We start from the raw sequence: 27,262 nt of genomic DNA, 5'->3' as shown, positions 1-27,262 counted from the left end.
GTTTTCCTTTTTGTAGAATCAGTTTTAGGAATTTTCATTTCACAGTTCACACAGATGCGAAGGGGCCCTGCTTTTCAGGTGCATTAAAAGGGAGCCGAACTGGAAGTGGAATGGCTGGGGCTCGAACCAGTGGGCAAAGGGGATGCTGGCATTGCAGATGAAGGCTTATCGTACTGTGCTACAACTGTGGCCTCAGGATTTTCAGTTTTAGACTCAATTTTCATTTTCTTGTCTGGCCCTTTTCAGGATTATTGCAGGAAATGCGAGAATGAATAGCATCAAACCACGACAAGGCATCTTCCCCCAGCGGATCCTAATGGCCGCGGGGGCAAGTGTACCAAGCCTTCGCCCTTCCTAGGTGCTGAACAGAAGGAAGCCAGTGAAGGTGGTGTCATCGTCCTCGTCGGCAAACAAGCCATTGAAGCGCTCTCCTCCCGCCACCTGCAGCCACACCTCGTCCGCCAGCTTCAGCTCCAAGACCACGCCGCCCGAAGCCTGGTCCTCTGAGCTCATGTAGGCGTCCTTGGTGTGCAGTACCTTCATCCCGTTTTTGACCAAGGACACCTGAACGTTCCGGGAGAAGACCGTGATGTGGTAGGTGAAGTAGTAGACGCCGGCGACGTAGCAGATGAATTTCCCCGTGGCCACGTTGTAGTGGTTGAGGTCATTGTACAGGATCTTGTCGAACTTGATGGGCACGTCGGCATCTGGGAACTTGCTGAGGACCGTGAGGCCCACCGTGAACGCGCTTTTGGGCGTCACTGGAGTCTCACCGATTTTCCCTTTTTCTCCTCGATCCCCCTTCCAGCCCCTCATTCCTCGGACTCCTGGCTCACCCTGGGGTCCCACGGGGCCAGCATCTCCTTTGGGGCCAGGCTTGCCTATGGGGCCAACAGGGCCACGCAAGCCCATCGGGCCTGCAGGTCCAGGGTCTCCAGTCTGGCCTTCTGGCCCCATGGGGCCCACATCACCTTTCTCCCCCTTCTGCCCCTGAGGGCCTGTCTCTCCCTGGAGGCCTGGCTCTCCCACGGGGCCCACGGATCCTTTGGGTCCATGCTTCCCTGGAGACCCTCGTGAGCCGGGATCGCCTTTCATGCCTTTTGCTTCAACTTTGCCATCTGCCCCTGCACAGAGGAAGAGAGAACAAGAAGAGCCTGTGAAACACCTGTCTGGGGACCACTTCCCCTTCCCCAAGTCTGCGCATGCTCAGGGCCCTTGCTCAGGCTTTGCACACATGCAACTACTGGATTAGTATCTGGGCAGCAGCTCCTGGGATGGGCATTGGGCCTAGTGGTCAAGATACCAGCTACGCTGCCCTATATCTGGACACCTGGGTTCAGTCTCTGCACTGCTCTGGACTCCAGCTTCCTGCTGATGCCGACCTTGGGAGTTACCTGGACTCCTGATATGCGTGTGGGAGACCCGGATTGAGTTCCCAGCTTCCGGCGGCAACTCCAGCTGTTCCAGGCATTTTGGGAGTGAATCAACAAGTAGAACTCCTGTCTGTCTTTCTTGGTATTGCTCTGTCAGGCCAACCCTCAGACATCCCTCCCTTGGCGGGAACACAAAATCAACTCCTCGGGGAGACAATCACCACGCCCCACTGGCCAGCCCCGGCCCGTCCACAATGACTCTGCCTCATTTGGTGTGTCTCTGTGTCTCCATCCAGACTGGGGAGTGGCGGGACCAGCACGGATTCTGGTTAAATGCCAGGTGCGACACTATGTCAGGCCAGCTCATGGGCCTGTGTCCCCTCATCTACAGACCTGGGTGACACTGCCTTGTTTAGCATGAGTGTTTACATACCAAGGTGCATGGGCAGTCTGTGTGCTTGCCATGGCAAGCACCGCTCTCTCCATCACTGGTCAACTGCTGGCATCCTACCTCACTGGTGCTTCCTTCTATGGCCAGGCTGCCAGGTACATGGAGCCAAAATCTAACTGCACCCCTCAGGACTCAGGGTTTGGCAAAAAATGCCCCACAGATCAAATCCAGGTTCCTATCTGGTAGAGCCCGGGGGCTGAGAATGGTTTACCTGTTTAATTGGGCTCAAAGAATATTCTCGGATATACAAAAACCGTACAAAGTGGAAATTCCGGTCTTCACACAGACAACATCCCTGGCACATACTCAGGCTCATAAAGGCAGTGCCCACAGCTGCTGCTGCCGTGACAGCAGTGTTGAGCGGCGGCAACAGACCCAACAGGACCAGCTAAACCCAAACCGTTGCCCTTTACAGAACAAGTTGGCCAGTTCCTGCACTAATCGTGAACTCCCAGAGAGCAAGCACCGTGCGGCCTCACTGGATCGCACTTCACAGCTACTGGTAAGTCCCTGGAGTGTGGTCAGGGAGCAGCCGGTCTGACCTCGCTCTCCTTTCTCTCCACTCCTTCCATCCTTCCCTGGGTCTCCAGGATGTCCAGGTTCCCCTGCGTGAGGAAGAAGAAGACAGAAAAGTGTTAAACTCCTGACTGCCATCCCCGTGAGCCCTGGACTCCTCCCTGAACACTGTCTGTCCACGAGCTAGTGCTTCCTGCTTACAGCAGCACCAGCGGATGAGGGGAGCAGGAGCGAGCTGCAGGTGGATCAGGGAACAAGGGAGCCCTGCGGCAGGAAGCTCCGGGCAGCCAGGCAGGCCCGGACCGAGTCCTCTCTGCGTGCTCAGGACATCCTCAGGCCATCATTGCTGCATTTCCTTCCTGGGATGAAGACTCAGTTCAGGGGCTGGCACGGTAGCACAGCAAATCAATCCTCCACCCTGTGGTGTCGGCACTCCAAGGGCACAGGGTTCAAGTCCCAGCTGCTCCACTTCAGATCCAGCTGTCTGTTTATGACCTGGGAAAGCACCAGAGAGCGGGCCACGTCCTTGGGCCTCCGCACCCACGTGGGAGACCCAGACTTTGGAGCAGTTCGGCTCTGGTTTTTGCAGCCATTTGGGGAGTGAGCCAGCAGATGGAAGACCGCTCTTCTCTCTCTGTAAAATCTGCCTCTCAGATAAAAATAAATAAGTGTAATAAAAGAATCTATGTATGAAAAAATGCACTGTCAGAAAAAAAAAATAAAGTAAAACAAACAAACAAAAATACACATTGCAAGGTTATAAAATTAAGGGAATCGGGTATCATTCTGAGAAACATTATATATATTATATATATTTAAAATATAACATATTTATTTTTGAAAAATATACGGGGCAGATTTCCAGAAAGTACATTATAACATTTATGAAAAATACGTATTTTTAAAATATTTTGCATATATTTTAAAAGTTCTTTTTCTACCAATACATTTACACTAACTTGTTATAACAGGAAGTACTACAATATCAGAGTGTAAAGAGCTCCTGTCTGAGCAAATGAATTCTGCTAGTGCTAAAATAAAAATACATCAGATTTGGGCCTGGCACTGTAGCCTAGCAGCCAAAGTCTACCTTGCACGCACCAGGATCCCTTATGGTCACCAATTCTAATCCCGGCAGCCCCGCTTCCTATCCAGCTGCCTGCTTGTGGCCTGGGAAAGCAGTGGAGGACAGCCCAAAGCCTTGGGACCCTGCACCCATGTGGGAGACCCGAAGGGGGCTCTGAGTTCAGATTGGCTCAGCTCCGGCCTTTGTGGCCACTTGGGGAGTGAACCATCAGATGGAAGATCTTCCTCTGTCTCTCCTCCTCTCTGTATACCTGCCTTTCTAATAAAAATAAATAAATCTTTTTTTAAAAAGTACATCAAATTCATGATGAAAAAGCTTAGAGTAAGAATGGTGAACACATTAATGCTTTACAAAAAGTTTAGGGTAAAATTTGCCTCAACGAAATCAGTGTTTTCAACCTACTAACGCCTTTTAAGAGACGAAGAGGGGACATTGATGATGGAGTCCATGGTGACCGGTCATGTACTTCATTTTTGAGGGACAGATTAAAGCTATTGGTGGTTAATTAACAGCAGCAACATCAGCTAACACCATGGACATGTCAACCAGCTCAGTCTGTGGAATTCCTGCTGGAAAAAAATCACAACGCAGCCAACTCTGCTCATGGAGACCAGAGCTGCTGCGCTCAGACGAGCCCCAGACAAGAGGAGGGTCTGCTACGGGAATTCTCCACCAGGTAAGCTCCAGACCCCAAGGCATTTCCTGGAAGACCCAGAACAGGAAACGCAGCTCTGGCATTGTGGTCCTGAGGATGAAGTGATGGCGGAGGAGGAGGAGCAGGCCGGAGGTGGAAGTGGTCCAGACAGGGCCGAGGGGGACTGCTCATGAGCACAGGTCATGGCGGCAGTCCTCAGGGATGCTTGGGGGATGCCGAATGCTTCTTGACTTTCTGGAATGCTGAAGAACAATGACCTCTGTGTAATATGAGTGTCCTGAGGAAGTTAGCCAATCCTTAGTAGGAAAACACACAGGAGAGCTTCCCCAGCGAGTCCTTCTGCAGCCTGACAATGTCCTTGCCCATGCTTCTTGTCAAACTGGGGCAATTTTGTGAGAGGACTTGGGGGAAGTCCCCAGGCGTTTACCCTCCAGCCCTCGTTTGGTTTGTTCTTTTAGCTTCCTATTTTGAAAACACTATGGACATTGTACATAGGTGTTAAAATATGAGATTGCACTCTGTGAAAATGTGCAAGTATTACACTTTCAGGTCTCCTACATGCGTGCAGGGACCCCTTCTACTGCTTTCCCAGACACATCAGCCAGCTGGATGGGAAACGGAACAGTCAGGACACAAACAAAGCCAATTTGGGATGCCGGCACCACAGACAGTGGCATATCACACAGCATCACAATGCCCACCCCTCTGCTATAATCCCCTACACTGCCTGTAACACCTGCTCCAAAGTGAATGTCAAGTAAATAGCTGTGACACCATATTGTTTAGTGAATAAAGACAAGAAAAACTATTTTTCTATTTAGTACAAAAGCTAATGTTCTCCAGATAGCGTCAGTCTGCAGTTGGTCGATGAGCAGAGATGACGACACCCCTGAGGGTGCTCTGGGGAGTCAAAAGAGAAAGCCAACAAACAGCTACCCCTGGGGACCGGCACCATGACACAGAAGGCCAAACTTCTGCCGGCGGCACCAGCATCCTGTATGGGCACCGGTTTGAGTCCCGGCTGCTCCACTTCCGACCCCGCTCCTTGCTAGTGCATTAGAGAGAGCAGCAGCAGATGGTCCAACATCTAGGGCCCCTGTAGCTACTGAGCGACCCAGAAGAAGCTCCTGGCCCCCACTTTCAAATCAGCCCAGCTCTGGCTGTTGAGGCCTTTTGAGGAGTGAGCCTGTGGCTGGAAGCTCTCTCTCTCTATCCCTCTTTAACTCTGCTTTTCAGATGAAGAATAAATAAACCTTTAAGCCCAAAACAAGACTCATGAGGGCAGCAGCAGACGAGTCTCCTCCCGCATCTACCCCTGCACAGAATCTAACACGGAGAAGCGCCTGATGGCTGCGTGCTGGGCAGACCCCTGGACCGTTGGGGGGATGATTGGGGGTGAGTGAGTGAGGAGGTGAACGCACACAGACGATGAGAGAGAAGGATGAAGGGCAGTGGACGCCATGGCGGCCAGTACCTGTGTCCCCTTTGTCGCCCTTGGCTCCGTCTCGTCCATCTCTTCCAGGCAGGCCGTTGTGACCTGGGCTCCCAGGCATGCCAGGGTGTCCTTGCCTGCAGGTGTCTTGCAAGCTCACACTCCCCAAGCAGACTCCAATGACGAGCAGGAGCCACCAGATCCTCATGGCTCGGGTGACGGAGTCCAAGCTGGAAGAGGGAAATAGAAACCTCAAGCAGGAAGCTTTGTCGTCAGTGCCAGGAACGCAGCTTCTGCTCCTTGTGGTGCCAGGAGGCTCCACACTGGGGCAGAGCAGGTGAGACGAGACAGCCAGGTGTCGACTAGGGACCTTCTCCTTGGGAGGTAGCACGTGTTGTTGGGACCCCTCTTAGAGGCAACTGATCAATGAGGAAGTGCAGTCTGAGGCGAGGATAATTCTGCATGAATGGACCTGGCGGGATGGCTCAGTGGCTGAATCCTCGCCTTGCATGCACCAAGATCCCATATGGACACCAGTTTGTGTCCTGGCTGCTCCACTTCCCATCCAGCTCCCTGCTTGTGGCCTGGGAAAGCAGTACAGGATGGTCCAAAGCCTTGGGACCCTCTACCCATGTGGGAGAGCTGGAAGAAGCTCCTGGTTCTTGGCTTCAGATCAGCTCATCTCCAACCCCTGCGGCCACTTGGGGAGTGAACCAGTGGATGGAAGATCTTCCTCTCTATTTCTCCTTCTCTGTGTAAACCTGTCTTTCCAATAAAAATTAATAAATATTTTAAAAAGTGCTGCACTATGGATTGTTTTTTGCTTCTGGCAGCCCCAGGAAAGATGAATGCTTCCTTATCTCCCGTGCCTGTTGCAAAGGACACATTTGACCACAATGTCCGTGAAAGCACCTTCTACCTAGTAGAGCAAACCAGAATCACCATGGATCCCCCGTGCCAGTTCTGGGGAGACACTCAAAAGAAAGAAAGGCTCCGGGTGGGACTGAGATGGAACACCCATGCTTACGCCAACATCCCTGCTAAGAGCCAAGAATGTCTGCCAATATGGAATATTACTCATACTGGAATATTACTCAGCCCTAAAAAGGGTGGAATTTGGACTCATGCTACCACAGGGGTGGGCCATAAGGACCCTGCACTAACTGAAATAAGGCAATTACAAAAAAGACGAATATTGAGTGATTTCATGTAATCGCTGAGTGATTACATGAGATAGCGCAGTCACATTCATAGAACTTAGGGCTCAGAAGAAGGGGAGAGGGTGAGTTGTTTAATGGGAAAATTGTTTCAGTTTGGGACAATGAAAACATTGCAGAGGTAAGCAGTGCTGGTTGTCTCATAAAAATGTATTTAATGCCTCTGAACTTTACATTTAAAATGGTCAAGATGCTACGTTTAGGGGCCAGTGTCACTGCACAGGGGGTAAAGCTGCCAGCACCCATGCATCCATTGCTAACGCAGCTCCCTACTAACGGCCTGGGGAAAGCAGCAGCGGCTGGCCCGCGTGTTTGGGCTCCTGCCTCGCTGGAAGGCCTTTGGATCCTCCTGGCCTCATGGCGCCCGGCTGTGGCCATTGCAGCCACCTGGGGAGTGAACCAGTGCATACAGGACCTCTCTGTCGCTCCTTCTTTCTCTGAAACTCTGCTTTTCAAATAAAAAAATAGATAAATCTTTATTTTTAAAAAGTTAATGAAAAAAATGGAACTAAAGATGAATTTAGGAGTGGGTGTTCACGTCCCAGCCCTGGCCCCTGACTCCAACTTTCTGTTAGCAAAGACCACAGAAGGTGGCAAGCCAGCTCAAGTGATTGTGTTTCTGCCACACAGAAGTCCTGACTCACAGCTTCAGCCCGGCCCGACCCTGGCTGCTGTGAGCATCTCAGAGTATCAGTGGGTGTAGAATTCACGCACGGGTTTTCTCATTTGGGAGACTAGTGATATCAAGCTGGAACAGCAGGTGGCACTAATGTTTGTCACATGGAATGAGTGTCCGCAAAGCAGGTGTCTTAGAACTGGAACCAAGACAAGAACAGGCTGCTGCCATTGGTCAGCACTGTGATGCAGCCGGGCTCACAGCCTGTCAATCTGCACAGCCACTGGATAGTCAGAGAGGCCTGGGAAAGCAACAGCATCCGATGACCTAAGTCCTTGGGCACCTGCCACCCATGTGAGAGACCCAGATTGAGTTCCTGGGTGGCAGCCATTAGAGGAGTGAATCAGTGAACAGATCTCTCTTGCTCTCTGTTTGTCTCTCTGTCATTCTGCTCTTCAAATACGTCTTCTAAAAATATGAATGGGGCCAGTGCTGTGCCAGCAGGCTAATGATACTACTCCTGCTAATGTCAGCAGGACTATACGAGCGCCAGTTTGAGTCTTAGCTGCTCCACTTCTGATCCAGTTCCTTGCTTATGGCTTGGAAAAGCAGCAGAGGACGGTTCAAGTCCTTGGGTCCCTGCACCCATGTGGGAGACCCAGCAGAAGCTCCTGGGCTCTTGGCTTCAGACTGACTCAGCTCTGGCCATGGTGGCCATTTATGGGAGTGAATCAGTGGGTGGGAGACTTCTTTTTCTGTCTTTCCTTCTCTCTCTGTAAAATCTGCCTTTCAAATAAAAATAAGTAAATCTTATAAAAGTAGGGTAAGATCCCATGCATATTGTGAATGTAACTCCGTAGAGATGCAAACTGACAAAACTAGAAGCCAATAGTTTCAAATGGGCACAAACTGGTTTAGGAAGCTGGAGTGAGGGAGTTCTTCCTTCCTTCCTCCCACCCCACCCCCTCTCTCTTTAAGATTTATTTTATTTTTATTGGAAAGTCAGATAGAGAGGAGAAACAGAGAGGAAAATCTTCTGTCTGATGATTCACTCCCAAAGCAGCCACAACGGCCAGAGCTGAGCCGAACCGAAACCAGGAGCTCAGAGCCCCCTTCAGGTCTCCCACGCAAGTGCAGGGTCCTAAGGCTTTGGGCCGCTCTGGACTGCTTTCCCAGGCCACAAGCAGGGAGCTGGATGGGAAGTGGAGCTGCCGGGATTAGAACCGGCGCCCATATGGGATCCTGGTGCGTGCAAGGCGAGGACTTTAGCCGCTAGGCTACAGTGCCAGGTCCCGAACGTTCGTTCTTTCTACTCAATACCGTTTTACAGAGCCAATGAGTTTGCTTATAGACACATGCTTGTTGACTAGCCAGTCTTCCAAAGGGTTTTGTCGCCATCGTGTGGGGAAGTCTGCACATCACAGGTGCAACCTAACGCAAAGAGCATTTGGGGAAGAGAAGCTGACGTCTGCCCTCCGAAGCCACAACCTTACTCTGCTTCTGGAAATTGAGTTTTTCTGGAGACAAATTCCATGCTCACTCTACGCCAACCTCCTGTGTTTAACCTAGAAATGACCCGCCAAATCTCAAGTTCAGCAAATGACCTCCGCTGATGATCTTAGAAATATTTCCGGCTTGTCAATTTAGGCGGCACAATGATTATTCCAGTGCTAACAAGATCACCGGACCATAGCGATGTGGACTGCATTCTGCTCTCTGCTCTCCTACTGGAGATGAGGTTAGGTCCAAGCACACTCTGTCTCCAAACTTCCTTCTCTGTTTCCGCACCCTCGATAAGTGTCCACCTGGCTCACACAGTGGGGGAGCGTGAAGACAGATTTCAACGCAGGGCTCTGCAGAACTGCCAGTGAGCAGTGAAGCTGGGGGTGGTGGGCACGGCTATCTCTAATCAGAACAGGTTTGATATCTAACAGAACCTTGAGGGATTGCTCGAGGTCTATGGTAGAAACGATTTTAATGTCATTTTGAAAAAATACCAAAAAAAGAAAAAAGAAAAGAAAGAAAGAAAGCCATTCGTGCTTTCCTCAAAGCAGAGGGTGGGCCCCTTAGTCTCATTCTTCATCCCCTTGTGGTCTGGCCTTTCTGCTAGACCGGGAGGCTCACTACCTCCGCACCCTGTGGCCAGCTGCTCCCTCTGCCTTCCGCCTGGGTCTCTGCCCCACCAGCTCTCTCCCCCACACGAGGGCGCTGCTGAGTAGGCACCAGCCAGGGTGAGAGCGCTTTAAAAACGATTTTGAAAGACAGCGACACAAAGAGAATGCTCAGCCACTAACTCCCTTCTTCCTCCCTCACGCCTGAAATGGGAGCCAGACACTCAGTCCAGGTCTCTCAAGAGACGGCAGGAACCCGAGTTCTGGAGCCTTCTCTATCAGCAGGAGAATGGAATCAGGCATGGGACCCAGACACCAGATGCAGGATGCAGGCGTGTTTATGGGCATCTCACCCACCAGGCCTGAAAGTGAGAGACAGAATATCTCCCGTCCAATGTTTTGCCTCCCGAGGGGCACAACGGCGGGGGCTGGGCTGAAGCCAGGAGCCAGCCACTTCTTCCGGAAGCATTCAGGTGCTCTCTACCGCTTTCCTGGGTGCATAAGCACGGAGCTGGATCTGAAGTGAAGTAGTTGGGATTCGAACTGGGGATCCCATCGTAGGGGATGCCGATATCTCAGGTAGTGGCTTAACTTATGGCACTGTAAGGATGACCTTCCAGGTCCTCATGTTTCTATCTCATGAATATCTGGTGAATGGGTGGCCAGTAACCTGGCTCCTGCTGTGAGCACACCGCCAGGTGAGGAGCGGACTGGGTGTTCATCCTGCCTGTGTTTTCCACACCGAGTGCCAGTTAACTGATGAGCTTCTCAGTTTTGAGAGGAACATGTTGCAATGGCACTACTGGCTGACGAAAAGAGTCCACGGTTTCTGGCCTCTGCTGCTTCCTGCTTGTCACTGGGATACCAGATCCTGGGCCATGGGGTTCAAGTACAGTTGGAGTGTGCACCGTGGAATCCAGGCTGCTAGGAAGACATGAGCTCTCCTGGGACCCGCCCCCATTGCCGTGGCAAGACATGTGTAAGATGGGTGTGTGTGTATAGGGTGGGAGTGTGCACATGGTAGAAGTGTGTACAGTGTGTGTGCACAGGGTGGGGGTGTAGATGGGGTAGGTGTGTGTACAGGATATGTGTATATGTACAGGGTAGGGGCATATGTCAGAGTGGGAGTGTATACAGGGTGGGGGTGTAGATGGGGTGGGGGTGTGCATAGGGTATGTGTGTGTACAGGGTGGGGTGTATACAAGTGGGGGTGTGCACAGTGGGAGTGTGTGCACAGGGTGAGGGTGTGTACAGGGTGAGAGTGTACACAGGGTGGGGTGTGTACAGGATGTGAGTGTGTACACAGTGGGGTGTGTGCACAGGGTGGGGTGTGTACACAGTGGGGTGTGTGCACAGTGTGGGAGTTTGTGTACAGTGTAGGAGTGTGTACAGGCTGGGAGTGTGTGCACAGGGTGGAAGTGTGTACAGGATGCGAGTGTGTACACAGTGGGGTGTGTGCACAGGGTGGGGTGTGTACACAGTGGGGTGTGTGCACAGGGTGGGGTTATGTACAGGCTGGGAGTGTACACAGTAGGGTGTGTACACAGGGTGGGGTGTGTACACAGTGGGGTGTGTGCACAGGGTGGGAGTGTGTGCACAGGGTGGAGTGTGTACAGGATGCGAGTGTGTACACAGTGGGGTGTGTGCACAGGGTGGGGTGTGTACACAGTGGGGTGTGCACAGGGTGGGAGTGTGTGCACAGTATGGGAGTGTGTACACAGTGGGTGTGTGTGCACAGGGTGGGGTTATGTACAGGCTGGGAGTGTACACAGTGGGGGTGTGTACACAGGGTGGGGGTGTGCACAGGGTGGGAGTGTGTGCACAGTGTGGGAGTGTGTACACAGTGGGTGTGTGTGCACAGGGTGGGGTGTGCGCAGGGTCAGGGTGAGTACAGGTTGGGGGTGTGTGCACAGAATGGAGATGTGTGTACTGGGTGGGTGTATGCATGGGATGGGGGTGTGTATGTGGCTGGGGTTGTGCATGGGCTGGGGTATGCATGGGGGTGGAGGTATGCACAGGGTAGTATCCACCTTGGATCGTCAAGAAAGGCAAGCATTTGGGAGAGAACACCCCAGAACACAGTGCCATTGAGCCTATCTCTGGCAGAAGAGAGTAACACAAATGCACCTCTAAGAAACTCGCTGACCCATCAAGACTGACAGCAGGGAGGCCTCTGCTGTCCAGCGGGTGGTCCCTCCTGAGTGTGTCCCCCAGCCCAGTCGCGGAGGCTGAGGCCCCTCTGGGCTCCCCCTCCCCATGCAGGCACCCTGCGTGCCGTGGCCCCGTGGGGCCGGGTGGGTGCACAGGAGTCCGAGGACTCAGGCACCTGCCCCGCTTTAGTGCCAGTCACAACAGGTGCAGGCTTCACCCAGGAGACTGCTTATTCTTGCAGCGATTCTCCCACTTGCATTTCTGCCTTACTCCTCAATGTCTCAATAAACCCAGGACCCTCTCCTGATGAATGTTCTCGAAATCTCAGCCAAGGATGAGAGCTTTCACTCTCAAAATGCTTACCGTCTCCCAATATCACGATTTAACACAAACCGGGTGAAAGCCAGCTGGGTAATTTCACTGAGGCTCCATTTGCTCATGTGTAAGATTGGAGGGATGAGCTGCCAAGCCCCGGCCTTCCTCCCGCATCGCCCCCGTACTGGCCCGGCCCTGCCTCCTGCAGCCATTTGAGGAGAGAAAACAGCAAATGAAGAGCTCTCTGTTTCTCTTTTAGATGAATAAAAGTAGGTAAGTTAAACAACAAATTTCAACACAGAAAACAATACAAATTCTCTACGTTGTTTTCACTAAATATATTTCAAAAAGTTCATGCAAAATGGATTTAAATGGTTTTTGTTTTGGTGGAAAAATTCTTTGAAATCCATCCATTTAAAGAGTCTATAGAAATTCGTGAGGGGCAAGTGTTTAAGTGTTTAGCCCAGCAGCTTTTTTTAAAATGATTTACTTATTTTTATGTGAAAGGCAGATGGCAGAGATGAGGGACAGATCCTCCATCTGTTGGTTCACTCCCTAAAAGGCCACAATGGTCGGAGCTGGGCCAGCCCGAAGCCAGGAGCCAGGAGCTTTGTCCAGGTCTCCAATATAGATGCAGGGGCTCAAGGATTCAGTTCATCTTCCACTGCCTTCCCAGGTACATTAGCAGGGAGCTGCTGGATTGGAAGTGGAGCAGCCAGGGCTTGAACCAGTGCCCACATGGGATGTCAGCACCACAGGAGGCAGCCCCTAGCTTAGCAACCAAGTCATTGGTTAAGACATCCGTAGGCTTGAAGAGTTCAAGGACGGCCCAAAGCCTTGGGACCCTGCACCCCACGTGGGAGACCTGGAAGAAGCTCGTGGCTCCTGACTTTGGATCAGCTCGGTTCTGGCCATTGAGGCCACTTGGGGAGTGACCCAGTGGATGGAAAATCTTTGTCTAACTCTTCTCCTCTCTGTAAATCTGACTTTCTAAACAAAATAAATAATCAATTGAAAACAAAAAGGCATCCCATGGTCCACATCAGAGTGCCTGGTTGAATTCCTGGATCTGGCTTTCAGTTCGAGCTTATTGCCAATCTGGGCTGTGGGAGGCAGCAGGTGGCAGGACAAGCAGCTGGGTCCCCACCACCCAAGTGTGAGACTGAGATGCCAGTTCTGGATTACAGCTGCCACCCAGCCCTGGCTGCTGCTGGCATCTGGGCAGGGAACCAGCCAACAGGCACTATCTAATCATCTTCCTAAGAAATTCATGACAAATCAGTATTATGAACTGTGCATGGACTTCAAAATCGTGGCAATAAATATCGTTGTGAACTTCTGGAAATCCCCTTGTATATTTTTTCCATGTTCTCTATACCTTGTACACTTTTTCTTAATATGTACATTTTAAAAAACATATTTGTTCACTGTGTAAATTAATATAACCACAGATATAGAAATAGACACATAAGAAACTTATGCAAAATGAATGCCACACTTGAGCAGGAAGCATTCTAGAAAGGCTATCTTTATGATTTCTTCTAGGTTTTCTACCCCTCTCCCAGCCAGTCTGCAGAGAGCTAGCTGGCAAAGTAAGCTCAAAATCTGCTTTCAGTGCCCGGTTAGCTTCATCCTGGGGAATGAGTTTTGGAGCCAGTTTACTTACTCTTCTTTCCCAAACTCCCAGAAGCATCTGACTATTTTTGGCAAATCACTAGGCAGGATTCCGTCTCCCTGATCAGCTAAGCTGGGGTAGCAGTCAGATCGTATCCACTGAATGGAAAGACGCTCCTTCACACACTTACCTGACCCCCAGGGCTGCGGGCTGCTGCTACAGACCAGGAATCCAGGGCAAGCTGAAGCAGTGGCGCCTTCCTGCTGCAGCAGTCCCCAGGGGCTCCGTCTGCAAAAACAGCAGGAAGGGGAGGGAGTGGAGGAAGGCACAGATGTCTGGGAAGAGCTTCGGAACTTGAGTCACCTGTGGGTCAGAGGGCATCTTCTCTCAGCACTGGTCAGTTTAGAGAACTTTGGATTTTGATCCCTGTGACAGTAGGAGCGAGCTAGGCCTTGGAGCTAGGACTCGCAGGGCAGGAATCTGCTACCTGCGGAGCAGCAGACGGTCCTGGCAGTGGCCCAGTCTGCCTGGGATTTTGAACCCGTGATACCTAACAGGGCATTGAGACGTGTGTGCGGTGAGTATGCAGGTGAGGTTGAGACCATGCCACCTGCTCCCCCGCCATGAGGACCTTGGTGCCACCACGCCTCCAGCGGTCATTGATCCTCCCCAGCCTTTTTTGTTTTTTTTTAAGATTTATTTTTATTGGAAAGGCAGATTTAGAGAAACAGCAAAATCTTCCATCCACTGGTTCATTCCCCAAACAGCCACAATAGCCAAAGCTAAGCTGATCTGAAGCCAGGCGCCAGGAGCTTCTTGCAGGTCTGCAACACAGTAGCAGGTTCCCAAGGCTCTGGGCTATTCTCTCTTGCATTCCTGGTACATGCCAGCTGAAGATTTAGCCAATTGAGCCCTTGCAATGGGATCCCCCCCTCCAGGTTGTCCCAGCTGCATAAATCCACAAACAGGGTCTGCAGGCTGACTCCCTGGCCCCCCAGGCACACCCACAGGGACACCCAGGTCCCTTCCAGCCTGTCGTGGGGAGGGGAGGCTTCCTCCCTGGCCCTGGTGCCCCATCTCCCAGCCCACCCTGACCTGCCGGCTGTCCTTATCTGCTTCCTGCAGACTGGGGCCCCTCCTCTCCCTCTCTGTGGTTTGCACTGCCAACTGTTGGCCCCCAATCGGGCAAAGCTGGTCCCAGGCGGTCTTGAACTCTTCAGCTGCAGCAGGAAGTTTCCGTCTGGCCTCAGGGCCTCTACCTTACTATCCTGGGCTCCTGCTTCAAGCCCAGCCACACCGAGGCCCTGAGCACCCACAGGACCTTGCCTATCTTTGCCTCCTGTGAGCGCCTCCTCTGTCCCAGCTTCAGCTGGCTCAGGGCCTGTCTGGCATCACTGCACAATTGTGACACCGCTTTAGTGTTGATCAGTTGGCGGTGAATTTCATTCTCTGTGCCATTGCCCACCCGCTCCTTAGACAGTCACACCTCACCTCTGATTTCTAAGCATGTAGCAGCTCACCTTCACCACAATCTTTCTGCAAGAAAACTCCTGTCATCTCCCTCTTTCCACTGTGTCTTTTGTAGGGTTTCATCTTGGGCCACTCTTCATTTCCAGAGGGGGTGGGCCATGTTGGCAATCCAGAGCCCTTCTCTGCTTAGTTGCAGCAAACAATGGGCTGTTTACTTGGCTTCTCCCAGCTGTTAATGAACGGAGGAAATTCTTTTCTACCCCACCCCCACGGTAAGTGTGCCTCAGGGCCACTGGCCCAGGTCCTGCTGGAGGGTCCCTCCCACAGTCCGGGTTAAAGGGGGCACAAAGGCCAATTCTATCTGTCCTCCAGGGTTGGCAGCAAAGCCGGAGCAGTTACAGGATCTCCTTCCAGTGGCCCCCACCCGACGTCCCCTCTAACTGCTGAAAATGGTTATCAGAAAGGAACACAGGGGTAGGCAAAAATCTGCAGCGCCCAGCCTTCCCCGCGCCCCCCTGCAGGGCAACACCCCCGCCTGGCTTGTGCTAACTTGTTTAACTACTCAAATGCAGTTCCGAGGAGCAGTTTGGCAAATTACTTTTAATATACAGAACAACAAATAGAGATTCCCAACATTTACAAGAAATCATTCCAATAACTTTTTTTTTTTTACAAAAGACTTCATTCAACAAAAATACATATCAAATTACAGCAATCTTGTACATCCCAGTTCAGCTGTCAACAGCTAATTCATCACTGTGGAAGTTTCCACCTGACCTATACAAACAATATCATCTTGATGACAAGAAGTTAAAATGTTATTCAAAGTCTTGAAAAGTAGGCCAGCCAGTCACACACAATGGATACTAATATTTACAAAAACAAAACAGACCAATTAGTAAATCACTCAATGCCTTATTTACAAATGGCAAGGCCTATGAGCTAACCACAGGCAATCAGGAAAAGTATTTGTAGCTAAGGACCTTCCCATCACACACTCAAGCTGCTGTTTCTTTGTTGCTTTTGGTCAAGACCAGTTAGCTTTCACTTATTATTTTTGGGGGGGTGGGCGGGAGGGGTAGTTTTTGAGCTTCTCTTTCACGGAATCCTGAAAATAAACATTAGTCAGGTGAAATTTTAGCCGAGAAAGCCAATTTGAGCTTGTGACGGAGGTGGAGAGCACATTTTTCTGTTCTTGGTTTAAGCCCACAGTGGAGTGGGGTCCAGCCCCGCAAGCCTGAATGTTATTGAAAGGGCATTTGTTCCCACTGTTCTTCTCTGTTCCTCCTCCCCTGGATGAATTAATGAGGCAGAAAGCCCTGGTCATCAGGCGGTCCTCTCCGGCTAGGAGGCAGGAGAGCAGTACTGAGGAACTTCAGCAACTTGGGGGAGCAGAACTTTGCAGTAAGATGCTGGTCCGCCTGTCTTTCCCAGGGGATTTCTGTTGGGAACAGACTTTGGAATTAAACGCACTCTCGCTCTGTGTCTACATGAATGGACTCTCGCCTGCATCTCGGTCAGGCACCCAAAGGCACAGCATCCAGAAAGCAGCACTGGACGGTGGGAAAACGTTTTGGACCACGAAATGAGATGCTTAGGTGGAAAACAGAAGACCGATCTAACTGAAAGCTATGCGGAGGGCATCGGCATGAAAGCATGGGTTAATTGCTTGTCATCTCTGTCTCATTTGCAAGTCAGACTAAGCGCAAATATTCCCTTGGCTGAGCACCGACCCCTTCTAGGTGTGAGCCACAGCGAGAAGGCTGCTTGTGATCCAAGGCCATTTCACCTATCAATAAGAGAGAGCAGTTTCTGAAAGGGGAAGGATTGGGGAAATTCACTGGAATGTTCTGCCATTTTTTTAGCCCGTTCTTACTATGGAACATAGGGTTAAAATGAGGGCAGGAGACAGAAAAGAGAGCTAGCATCCACAGTTCATGCAAGAGGCTGTTATTTTTTTTCCCAAGAGGATCATGTGATTTAAATAAAGAAGGATGTTTGGCAAACAACAACAACAAAAATGAGGACAGTTGAGGCTTCTATTCTTTGTAGAACTCAAATATTTGCTAACAAGACCTAAGCAAGACATCATTTTTAGGAAGTCAAAAAAAAATGGTTTATCCATTTAAAAAATATGGTAACAGTTTCAAAATCACCTGAAAAGCCAAGTAGGATCTGCCCAGGACAGACACTGATCAGGCGACTCTCCGACTGTGTGATGCTCATGGGACGAGCTCGGACTTGCACGGCACCTGACTTCCTGCAAAAACACACCGAGTACTCAGCAGTCTCTGTCAGGAAGTCCATGGAGGTAGGTGGGAGCTGGAAGCCAGGGCTGGACTGGTTCCAGAACTTAAAGCAGGAAATGGAAGCCCTCCGAGAGATTCCACAGCGAAGCTGAGCCCTCACTGAAAATGGAACGCATGCGAAGGCTTCTCTTGATTTCCTTAAAGCAATTCTTATGGCATATATATATATATATAAAACACTGTTGAGAACTTCTGCAGAAACAAGTAAAAACTCCGCGTATCACACAGACCCCTATAGGTACATAGAGATGTCCTAAAGAACCAGTTGAGTGTGTTTTGCTTTGTTAGTCAAGAGGTCAGTTCTGTGAAACTCCAGCTGGGAAAGACAGCCACCCCCGGGGCCTCCCGTGGCTGAAGCCATAGCATCTCAGAACAGCCTCCCGCAGGTGGCAACTTCTATCTTGGGATCTGTTGTGTGGGGTCAGAGATGGAACCCTGGGCAGCGGCCGCTCAAAGGGCATGGGAACTTCATGGCACCGCTGCCTGGCAGGCAGGCATTCCCAGGATGCCACAGCAGGGTCGTGGACAGTTAACATGGAGCTCCAAGGGCCCGGCAAAGAGGGCCAGGGTTGTTTTCATGGTGTCGAACGTCACCTCCTTAACAGCTTTGATTATAGCGAAAGGTGGGAGAACAGCGAACCCACCCACTTGGAGACTCAAGGTAACACCTGTTTGAAGATCTGTTTATTTGCATATATAGGTCTATTAGAAAAAATAACTGTGCAAGAGCAGCATACAAAAACTGGGGCTGGTCCAATCCACAAAATTCAAGAGGCTCCATTCTCTACCCAGTGTGCCAAGGGGTGAGAGAGCCTCCCTGGCTGGCAGCGCCTGCTTCCTCCAGGCATTCTCAGCAAGTACAGCCATCACGTTTTGCAGTTTGGTCCTGGAAAAAGAGGCATTACCTGCAGACCCCAGCCCTGCGTCGCCTTCATTTGGAAAGAACACTCTCTCTGAGCCGAGGTATCTTGTCAAGGTCTCCTTATCAACGATGGACCTTCAGGTGTCTGCTGACATCATGATGGCCAGGGCTCATGTGACAAAGCCAGCTGCCAGTCCCTGCGAAGCAGGACCCCATGCCCTTCATGTTTTCTCATGTAAAGTCTGTGTCTTCGCAATGTCATGGGCAAGGCCGTCAGAAACACACACGGGAAGAAGCAGAGGATGATCTTTCAAACACAGCACTTCCTGCTGACTGCATCCTCCAAGGGACGCTCAATGGGCTTTCCAGTTGCCAGCAGTTGCGGGAACGGCAGCTTCTCAGACACTGGCGCGGATGTCATTTGTGCTTGTGTGGTTACACAAGGCACTCAGGCAGGTGAGGCTTGGCCTGAGGACGCGCCCGGAGCAGGCCAGCAGCGGGAGTCGGGTTCCATCCATGCACTGCAGGCCACGCTGCCCGGTGCTCTTGGCCACATCTGCTTGTCCCCAGCCTTGTAGGACAAAGCTTGTGCCTGTCATTTGGTAACTATGAAGGCCCAGGCAATACTGGGAATACCACAGCCACAGTCACTGCAGCTGCAGGGCCCCTAATACTGTGCCAGTGAGTGAGAGCTCACCTTCTAGGTGTGACCAGACATGTGCTAGAGCAAGTGACAGTGTCCTACCAACTCCTTGTTGACAATTTTCTCCAAAACCTAATAAGGAAGTGACCTGCCATCAAGCCATTGCTTGGGATGAAATGTGCTTGGACCACAGCAGGAGCGGGTCCGTCATGGTGCGGTTCGTGGGGGCCGCAGCGTGGGCAGCCACTGTGGTGCGTGACACACTGCCTGCCATGGGCCCTGGGCTCTCCTGTAGATGAGCTGTGTCAGGACCTCCTGCTTCCTGCCACAAAAGGCAGCTGGGTCTCCAGAGCCTGAAGGGAACCCAAGTCCCTCACTCCTTCATTGATCCCCAAAAGGTTTTCAGCACCAGTTCCAGACATTTCCTCACATTTCGGAGAAGACCCGAGCATGGTGCTCCTCACAGCACCTCAGGTTCACTTCTTGAAGGGTGTAAGCTTATTGAAGGTATGCCAGAAGAGGGAAGGCTTTCTTTTGGGCTCTGCCAGGGCAAACACCTGCTGCTGAGGGATGCTGGTGGGCACGGTGATGTGGCGCTGGTGGAGGGGGTGCAGGCCCTGGTGTGGTGGGGCCACGGGGCATCCGCTGTAGCCTGGTTCAAGGGGAGAGACAGAACACAGACTAAAGGTCACTCCTCAACCACAAAGGCCAAGACAAACGTGGTCAAGACTCAAGTTCATGGCTAACTCTTAATTGGCATCAACCAAAAGAACATCTAACAATGAGAGACCCTACGAGTCGAGCTAATCCAAAGCCAGGGGCCAGGAGCCTCCTCAGCGTTTCCCACGGACATAAAGGTGGATTAGTTCATCGGATTCTCCCAACACTGTTTAGGCAAGGTACCGCTAGGTCAAACTGGTACTGTGAGCGGGCACTGTGAGCGGGCACTGTGACCCAAGGAGGTCTTGTGAGGACTGGCACTGCACTGCTAGTGGGGGGTCAGAGGCAATGAGATGCTCACCCTGAAAGCCTGGAGCTCATACTGCCCTGGCCAAATCCTGTTCTGCCACTCATCAGCTGGTACTGGGGAAGCCAACTGATTTCTTGATGTCTCAGTTTCCTGACCTCTAAAATGGGGGTGAGCAGAACCTACTCAGTGGGTGGCGACAAAAAAATTAAACATATAGGCTTATGAAAATGCCCCAACCTGACTAAACAAAACTGTTTCATCAGAGTAGCCTTCTAAGCTGTGTACAGAGCTAATTACAAAGGCTGACTGAAATTAGGGCTCACAAGTGACTGCATAAGGCACAGGAAGTGATGGAAGAGAGGGACCTTGGCAGCACCCGGGACCCAGGCCGGAAGTTAGGCCTGACCTGACTACAGAAAGGCATTCCTCAGCTCAGAGGATGACACGGAGGATTAACCAAGACAACCCACAGGAATGTCTGTGTTCCTCTGTTCTCAGGAGCCTAGCCGCCGAGAGAGTGACTCAGAAGACACGAATTGAAACTGATAAATCTAACAACAGGTATTATATGGTCATCTGCTATTAAAGTTAGTAATACAGGGGGCAGGTGTGATAGCTCAGTAGGCTAATCCTGTCTCCACTACTGGCATCTCAAATGGGCACCAGTTCTACTCCTGGCTACTCCACTTCCCATCCAGCTCCTTTCCTGTGGATTGGGAAATCAGAGAAGGATGGCTCAGGCCCTCGGGCCTCTGCACACATGTGGGAGATCTGGAGAGGGCTCCTGGCTCTGCATTGGCTCCACTGTAGCCGTCGCAGCCATTTGGGGAGTGAATCAGCAGATGGAGGATCTGTCTCTCATCTCTGCAAATTTGCCTTTCTAATCAACATATAAAAAATGAATAAAATTTGAAAAAAAAAAACGAGAAAATAATATAATGGGCCTAACTGCCTTAAAGGTACAACTTAGTGGAGAAAGATGTGCATTTGTAGAGAAAGCTGGGGAAAGCTAAGCACCCTGAAGGGCAGGTAGGACTCCTTCATAGCCCATTCACAGACAGCCGAGCACAGCCCTGGGCTGTAACGCATCCCTCGCATTTTCAGAAAGGAAAATGCAGGGTTGCCTTTTTGCAGCTGATCTTCATACATCTCTTAGGGAATACAATGCCCTTGTTGTAATAGAAGCCCTTATTACCGAACTACTCCTGGGTTACAGCTTGCTTGCACCTGCACTGTGGAGGTACCTCTTTGTGCACACGGCCCAGCTGCTGCCAGGGTGTGCATGGAGGTGGGGCAGCTCCTCCTCCCTACGCTGTGTCTTCTCTGTGTGGATTTCCTGGCTGAACTCACATCTCTTCTGAGTTGCACTTGGATGTGGCCAGCCTAGGGCCAGCAAGCAGCAGGAGGCTGGAGACTTCTGTAGTCCCAGAGCCAGCCTTTGGCTTGCTTCAGATTGGCAAACTTTCTTGGCCTAGTGGGTAGCACCACCATTCCCACACTGGCTGTGCCCTTCAGTGTCTCACCCTAAGCCTTCCTCTCCCTCACTCAGCTAATTGGAATCGATGTGGGCACTTCTCCATTTTCATCACAATGCTGACACACATGGAGAGACAAAGTCCTCTCCAAAACTTACTTTTGGACTTCCCATGTCCTGTCTTTTGAGCATTCAACATAGCGAGCTTCTTTTGATTTTCTGAGATTTCCATGCCTGCAATCAGAAACAAATGGCAGTAAATACTCGGGGCAAGCCGACGTGCACCATGACGGTACAGTCCCTCTAACCCAGAGCCAAGACGGGCAATCCTCAAGTGTCACGAGGCTGGAACACTGCCACGGGGAGAGAGATGGGCACCTGGGTACCTGCTGAGCCACCTAACAGATCCTCCTGGGGCGAAGCTCAGGCAGAGAGAACCAAGCAGAGGGACCCTCTCTATCCTCCCTGTGTGCTGAGATGCGAGAATCAGATTGAACCCTGAGTAAAAGCACGGCCTCCTCCTGGGTCTGTACTGGATCCCATCTGTGGGCACTGGGTGGAAACAGCTGCACTGGAAAAACGGGAAGAGACAAGCTGCAGAGCGAGGCTGAGGAGTGGCCGGGGCCGCTGCTGGTCCTGTCTCCCCCTGGACAAAGCCTTCCTCCTGCAGGCAGACACTGGCTCTCCTGGGGCCTCGGCTGCTGATGCTGCTGGCACCCACTTGTGCATGCCCCCCAATACCGGTCCCTGATTGATCCTGATGGCTTTCCCAGGCTCCACACCCTAGTCCCTGAGGGTCTCTGTGGCCAGCCTGGACCTGTGTCTCTTGGCTCAGGGCATACTCCAAATCTACCCACCCACAATATATCAGACACAGAGATGGGTGTAACATCCCAGACACCAGCATGGGTCCTATGTCAACCCACACTCATCCAATTCATAGCCATGCCTGTCTTCCAAGCACTAGATAGAAGCAAGCAATGCTTAACCCTTCAGCAGAAAACCAGGCTCCTCCTTCCTCCCCAACTGAAGGGCAGCACTGACAGGTGTTTGGGGCCAGTGCTCTCTCAGGGGAAACTCAAACACTCCAACTTACAATGATTCAGATCCTGTACCAGACATTACATGATGGGCACAATTAGAACACCATGGCTGCCATCCTTCCTTTTGGCAACCATCTCACCTGCAAATATTCCAAGAACATTGTGCTTACCACAGGGACTAGCTGAACTCAAATGGTGTTCAAGTCAGAACTGATGTATGACAGCTGCTAGGGTTCTCACATCCAAAGGCCACCCAGAACTTCAGTTGTGGGATGACCTGTGAGGTGCATATCACCCCCACGGTCTACAGAGTGACGACTGCCCACTTGGGAAACCTCGGGGGGTGGGGAGTGGATTCCTGCTCCCAACAGCAGATCAAGCTGACTTGCAGATCCCGTCCACCCTAACACAGAATGCTACATGCCCTAGAGCTGTTAAGTAGTGAGGAAGCCACTCCCTGGTTTCACTCTTACAGCAGGTAGAATGAGTTGGGTACGCTGGGTCCTCCAGCCAGGAAACACGAGCTTCTGGACCTCCCCAATGTGTGCTGCAAGTCCCCGAATGCACCACGCCTGGAGCTCAGACACTGTAAGTGCAGCATCTGCACCAGTCACGGCGGCCTCAGTGTCACAGTGACACACTCCACCTGAGGTCAGAGGAGGCTGGGAAGACAAAGCAAGCAAGTCCACCCGCAGGCCTCCTGTCCTAGGTGTTACAGAGGAGGGCGATGGGGATACCCATAGCATCACTGCTAGATGCAGGGAACGGGCAGCAAAGAGAACATAAAAAAGAGAGTATTTTTTGTAGGCTCTGGTGTTATGGCACAACAGACTAAGCTGCAGATTGCAACATCTTACAGGAGTGCTGGTTTGAATAACTGCCACTCAACTTCCCATGCAGTTAATGTGCCTTGGGAGGCAGTGGAACACAGTGCAGGTGTTGAGCCCATCACCCACGTGGGAGACCCAGATGAGGCTTCTGGCTCCTGGCTTTTACATGGCTCAGTGCCAGCTGCGGAGGCCATTTGGGGATTGAATCAGCATCTGGATGATCTGTCTCCATAGCTCTCTGTAACCCTGCCTTTCAAATGACTAGATCTCTCAAAGAAAATGCTTTTTGCAAATGAAGGAGGCAGCCTTAAGAATCACCTGATACTCCTGATGGCCTGGGTGAGGGCCGCCCAGCGTGGTCTGGAATCTGGGGTCTCATCAAGCTACCTTTGAATGCCACCTGGCCATGTTTGAAGAGCAATCCATTCCTTAAGCCTTCATTTTCTCATCTGTAAAATGCGTATAATCCCATTAAGCGCGCCTAGGGACTCGGTGAGACCAAGTGGAGACAGCAGAGTGCCTGGCTAGCTCCTTCCCAATGAATGCAGCTGTCTCTGGGTACTGTGGAGGACTGACTCCGGGAGGCTCCATGCATATCAAATCTCTGCAGACTCGAGGCCTCTTGTAGTACATGGCTCAGACGTGGGCCCAGTCCCTGTATGTACTAACTCAGAACACCTCCTATAGTGCAAATGCTATGCACTATGCTATTGTTGAGGTGTGCTGTTACAGGGTCTGACGCTGGCTCTATCTGCATACTGACTGCACTGGACCAATGGATTTAGCTCCAAGAAGGTCAGAGCGGGGCAGGGCGGCTTGTGGGTGGAGTGAGGGATGGGCTGGGTGCACGTGCCCATGAGCCCCAGGGCTTACCCATCTCCTGGTCCTCCTGTACCCTCCGCCTCTCATCGGAGCAGGCCTGCAGCCACCTTGCCTTGTCTTCCTGCTTTTTGGCACAGAACAGATGAACCTCCGAAGTGGTCCTGCTGACGAGCTTGAAGGCGTTCCTCACACTGAGGTTCCAGTCCTTGTCCCGCCCATCCTCCACATCCACCAGCTCCATCTCGTCCATGTCGATGCGGCCCTTGTAGTACAGCATGTCCCGGCGCAGCAGGTCCTTCTTGCAGGACACCAGCTGATGGTCGAACAGGAAAAATGTCCGCTGCTGGCTCTTGCCCTGCTTCGTGATACTGGTCAGTTCCCCGGAATGAATCAATTCTGAGCTTCGATCTAAAATATCTACGCCCTGAAAAGACAAAAAAACACACATTAAATATCTTCCAGTTGGAGGAAAGGGGTGGTGCTGGCAGTCTGCTACAGCACATAAAAGCAGTGACTGCAACAGCGGCATTTCATACGGTGCTAGTTCGCGATCCAGCTGGTCCACTTCCCACCCAGCTCCCTGCTGATGGCCTGGGACAGCATTGGCAGATGGCCCTGCCACCCTGCCGGGAGACCTGGAAGAAGCTCTTGGCTCCTGGCTTTGGTCTGGTCCAGTCCTGGCTACTGCTAGTGAGTGGAAGGTTTCTCTCTCTCTCTTCCCATAACTCTTTCAAATAAATCAATCTTCAGCAAAAATCTTCCAAATCAGGTTATTCTGGGTATCTGAGACACAGAAGGGGCCCCTGATAGAGTTTTTCTAGGATTAGCCAATCACCTTCGTAGGTGAGCAGGACTTCAAAATCCATTGAAAACTGTTGATTGGCCTTCTGGTGCATGCCATTTTTTTTTCTCTACACATTGGGAAAATGTTATCGAACTTTAGGTTACCCGAGGCATCTTCCTGATCTAAAACCTCCAGTGAAATGTATGCTTAACTGACTGTGATTGGTTCAAACTTGACATGGCAGAATCAAGAGGTTGTAACAGGGCAACACAGAGCAGCAGCTCATACACCCTTGTGGCCTCCCAAGTTAGGTACCTAGCAGTTCCCCAGAATAACAACTAGTTTAGGGTCATGGCAACAAAAGGCCAGGTGGCAAACTGCCGGTAAGAACTAAGTAAGCTCCTGGAGGTAAATCAGCCCCTTGATGTCAGAGTCCAAGATTGGAAAGAAAAGCACATTTTTGCAATATTTAGCTTGGATCCAGCCCAATGTTACTTTATGGTATTTGGTATAACACTGGCCTTTGTTTCATAAGGTTTTATTCCCCTTTAATCCCAGCCATGCACAACAGGTTTTGGAGGCAAAAGAGCTAGGCTCTGAAATAGTTCCTCTGTTTACTTGCTTAGAGCAACGTGTGCCCTAGATTCTTCTCTACAAAAACAAGGAGTTAGACTCAACCACCTTGGAGATCCCATCTGGGCGCCAAGAAGTCTCTAAGTCCTTTGCAATACAGGTATTGCTTTCCAACAGTCACCATTATAACTCACGTTGATTAAAAACCCAAATTTTCACTGTAACTTCTGGATCTGTGGGGGGAGTGGGTCCTCCCCAAGGAATGAGGTAAGAATTGTACTTCATCTGAACATGATCTGAATGGTGTCAGCTCCCTGTTCTTGCTAACAGTGTGGATTGAGAAGCCCGACTGCCTCAGTTTGAATCCAGCTCTGCCACTCAGTATAGCTGAGTGGACCTGGAACAAACTATCGAATGCTTCCGTGTTCTCCACCCACCTGAGGGGCTTTCTGCACAGTGCCTACGAGGTGTCAGGACTATTGAGAAGAATACATGAATGCAGGCAAACCAGTGTTAGACAGACTGGATAAATACTCATAGTGTGTGTGGTTTTTAAAGTGTGTACCCGTGTACGTATTTGTTGGCCCATTTTGCAGGCCACATTAGAAGGTGTGTTTGTTCCATCTCATGGATGATGCTCGTCCCCCTTATTCCTGCCACTGCATTCCTGACTGGATGGGAAATAGATTCCAGTTGCTCCTTTGGAGTTGACTTTAATGAAAGAGATGGAGCCTGGGCAATACGTTAATCACAGGCCTCCCTCAGACCTTATTTCTTTATCCAAATGGACGATAAAGTAGTTGACTGTTAAATCCATCCATACGTTTCAAAATGCACGTGTACCATTAAAACGATCAGACACAGGCTACTATCACTAAGTGGAAGGTGCAGCGGGAGCGGGTGGCAGTGCGGGGAGGGGCCCACGCTTACCTCCCAGCCCACGATGGACACTTGCCAGCGGGCAATCTTGTCGATACTCTCCAGCTTGCGTTTGCGCTCGTTGATCAAACAGGCCACGTTCTTCATGGCCTCGTAGGCGGCCTTTATGTTGTTGTAATCACTGCAAATAGGAAGTTAATTTCAGTCACACACACATGCAGCTCTCAAATGAGAACTGACAAAATACTGCGCTCAATCCCTGACGCGTACACTAATGGTCTAGACAAAGTGGCATTTAAATACAGCCATTGTTTCTTTTCTCTTGTTCCCCCATGAAGAGGCCACAGTCTGCAATAGGTTAAGGGAGCTGACGGAATGGAATGCAATTCAGAATTAGAATGTTTTCATTCTAATCCATTCTAGAATAAGAATGTTTTCATTCACTTCCCAGAAATCACAACAAATGAATGTAAATGCCATAGGAAATCAGCTCTCATCACTGTGACAATGGAATACTTTTGTTAATACGGTAAAGAATCGTTCTTATTATTGCTTTGATTTTCTGGTTTATCACATTCTGCTATATGAAATAGTTTTGAAATCCCTAGCCATTACAAGGCAGCTATTTGCTGGGGCTCATATTTTACACAGGAAGACACGAGCCAGATTCAGACATCTGAATTCTGAGTTATACCAGTGGTCAAAGGACACTGGGCTTAGCAACAGATCCCCAATTCTGTTGCTTTTGATACACTGTGGTCAGTTCAAACCAGGATGCCCTCATTCCCCAGGAGAGCCCTAAACTGTATATGCTAGAAAAACAAGCTGCATAGTCCCCAGCTCACACGGGCTGGAAAACAGTATCTGAACTGTTATAATTGGTTTTGTTCAACATCAAAAACTTGGGACATGTGAATCAATCATGTGCTAATGGGATGAAGCTTTCACTTTCTGAGAAAAGACAGAAGTTAAAGACATACTTTAAAGATAGATAATGCCCATTGGGTCTCAGATGAAATTAAAATCCATCTGCATAAACAGAGGGAAAAGCCTTGAGCACAGAA

The 27,262-nt window shown here is 50.7% G+C and overlaps 2 protein-coding genes across 5 annotated transcripts in view; both read right to left on the bottom strand.

Annotated features, from left to right (window-relative positions):
- Positions 1-342: 342 nt before the first annotated feature.
- Positions 343-13,920, bottom strand: LOC101517867 (complement C1q and tumor necrosis factor-related protein 9). Its single transcript, XM_004577579.2, has 4 exons — positions 13,730-13,920; positions 5,557-5,744; positions 2,367-2,429; positions 343-1,124 (listed from the first exon to the last, which is right to left on the bottom strand). The coding sequence occupies exons 2-4, from the start codon at positions 5,720-5,722 to the stop codon at positions 355-357; spliced, it is 999 nt and encodes a 332-aa protein (XP_004577636.1). The 5' UTR covers positions 5,723-5,744; positions 13,730-13,920; the 3' UTR covers positions 343-354.
- Positions 13,921-17,987: 4,067 nt separating this feature from the next.
- The window catches only part of SPATA13 (spermatogenesis associated 13), a 144,471-nt gene continuing 135,196 nt past the window's right edge, over positions 17,988-27,262 (bottom strand). For all 4 annotated transcript variants that reach the window (XM_004577578.2, XM_058670972.1, XM_058670971.1 and 1 more), the window contains 4 exons: positions 26,250-26,379; positions 24,014-24,386; positions 21,427-21,501; positions 17,988-19,475 (listed from right to left, as the gene is read on the bottom strand). In XM_004577578.2, coding sequence (XP_004577635.2) covers positions 19,300-19,475; positions 21,427-21,501; positions 24,014-24,386; positions 26,250-26,379 — 754 coding nt within the window. In that variant the 3' untranslated portion in view covers positions 17,988-19,299. The remainder of the gene's footprint in view (positions 19,476-21,426; positions 21,502-24,013; positions 24,387-26,249; positions 26,380-27,262) is intronic.

This window comes from Ochotona princeps, chromosome 12 (assembly GCF_030435755.1).
Source record: "Ochotona princeps isolate mOchPri1 chromosome 12, mOchPri1.hap1, whole genome shotgun sequence".
Lineage (NCBI taxonomy): Eukaryota > Metazoa > Chordata > Mammalia > Lagomorpha > Ochotonidae > Ochotona > Ochotona princeps.
This window is presented reverse-complemented; position numbering and strand designations above follow the sequence as displayed.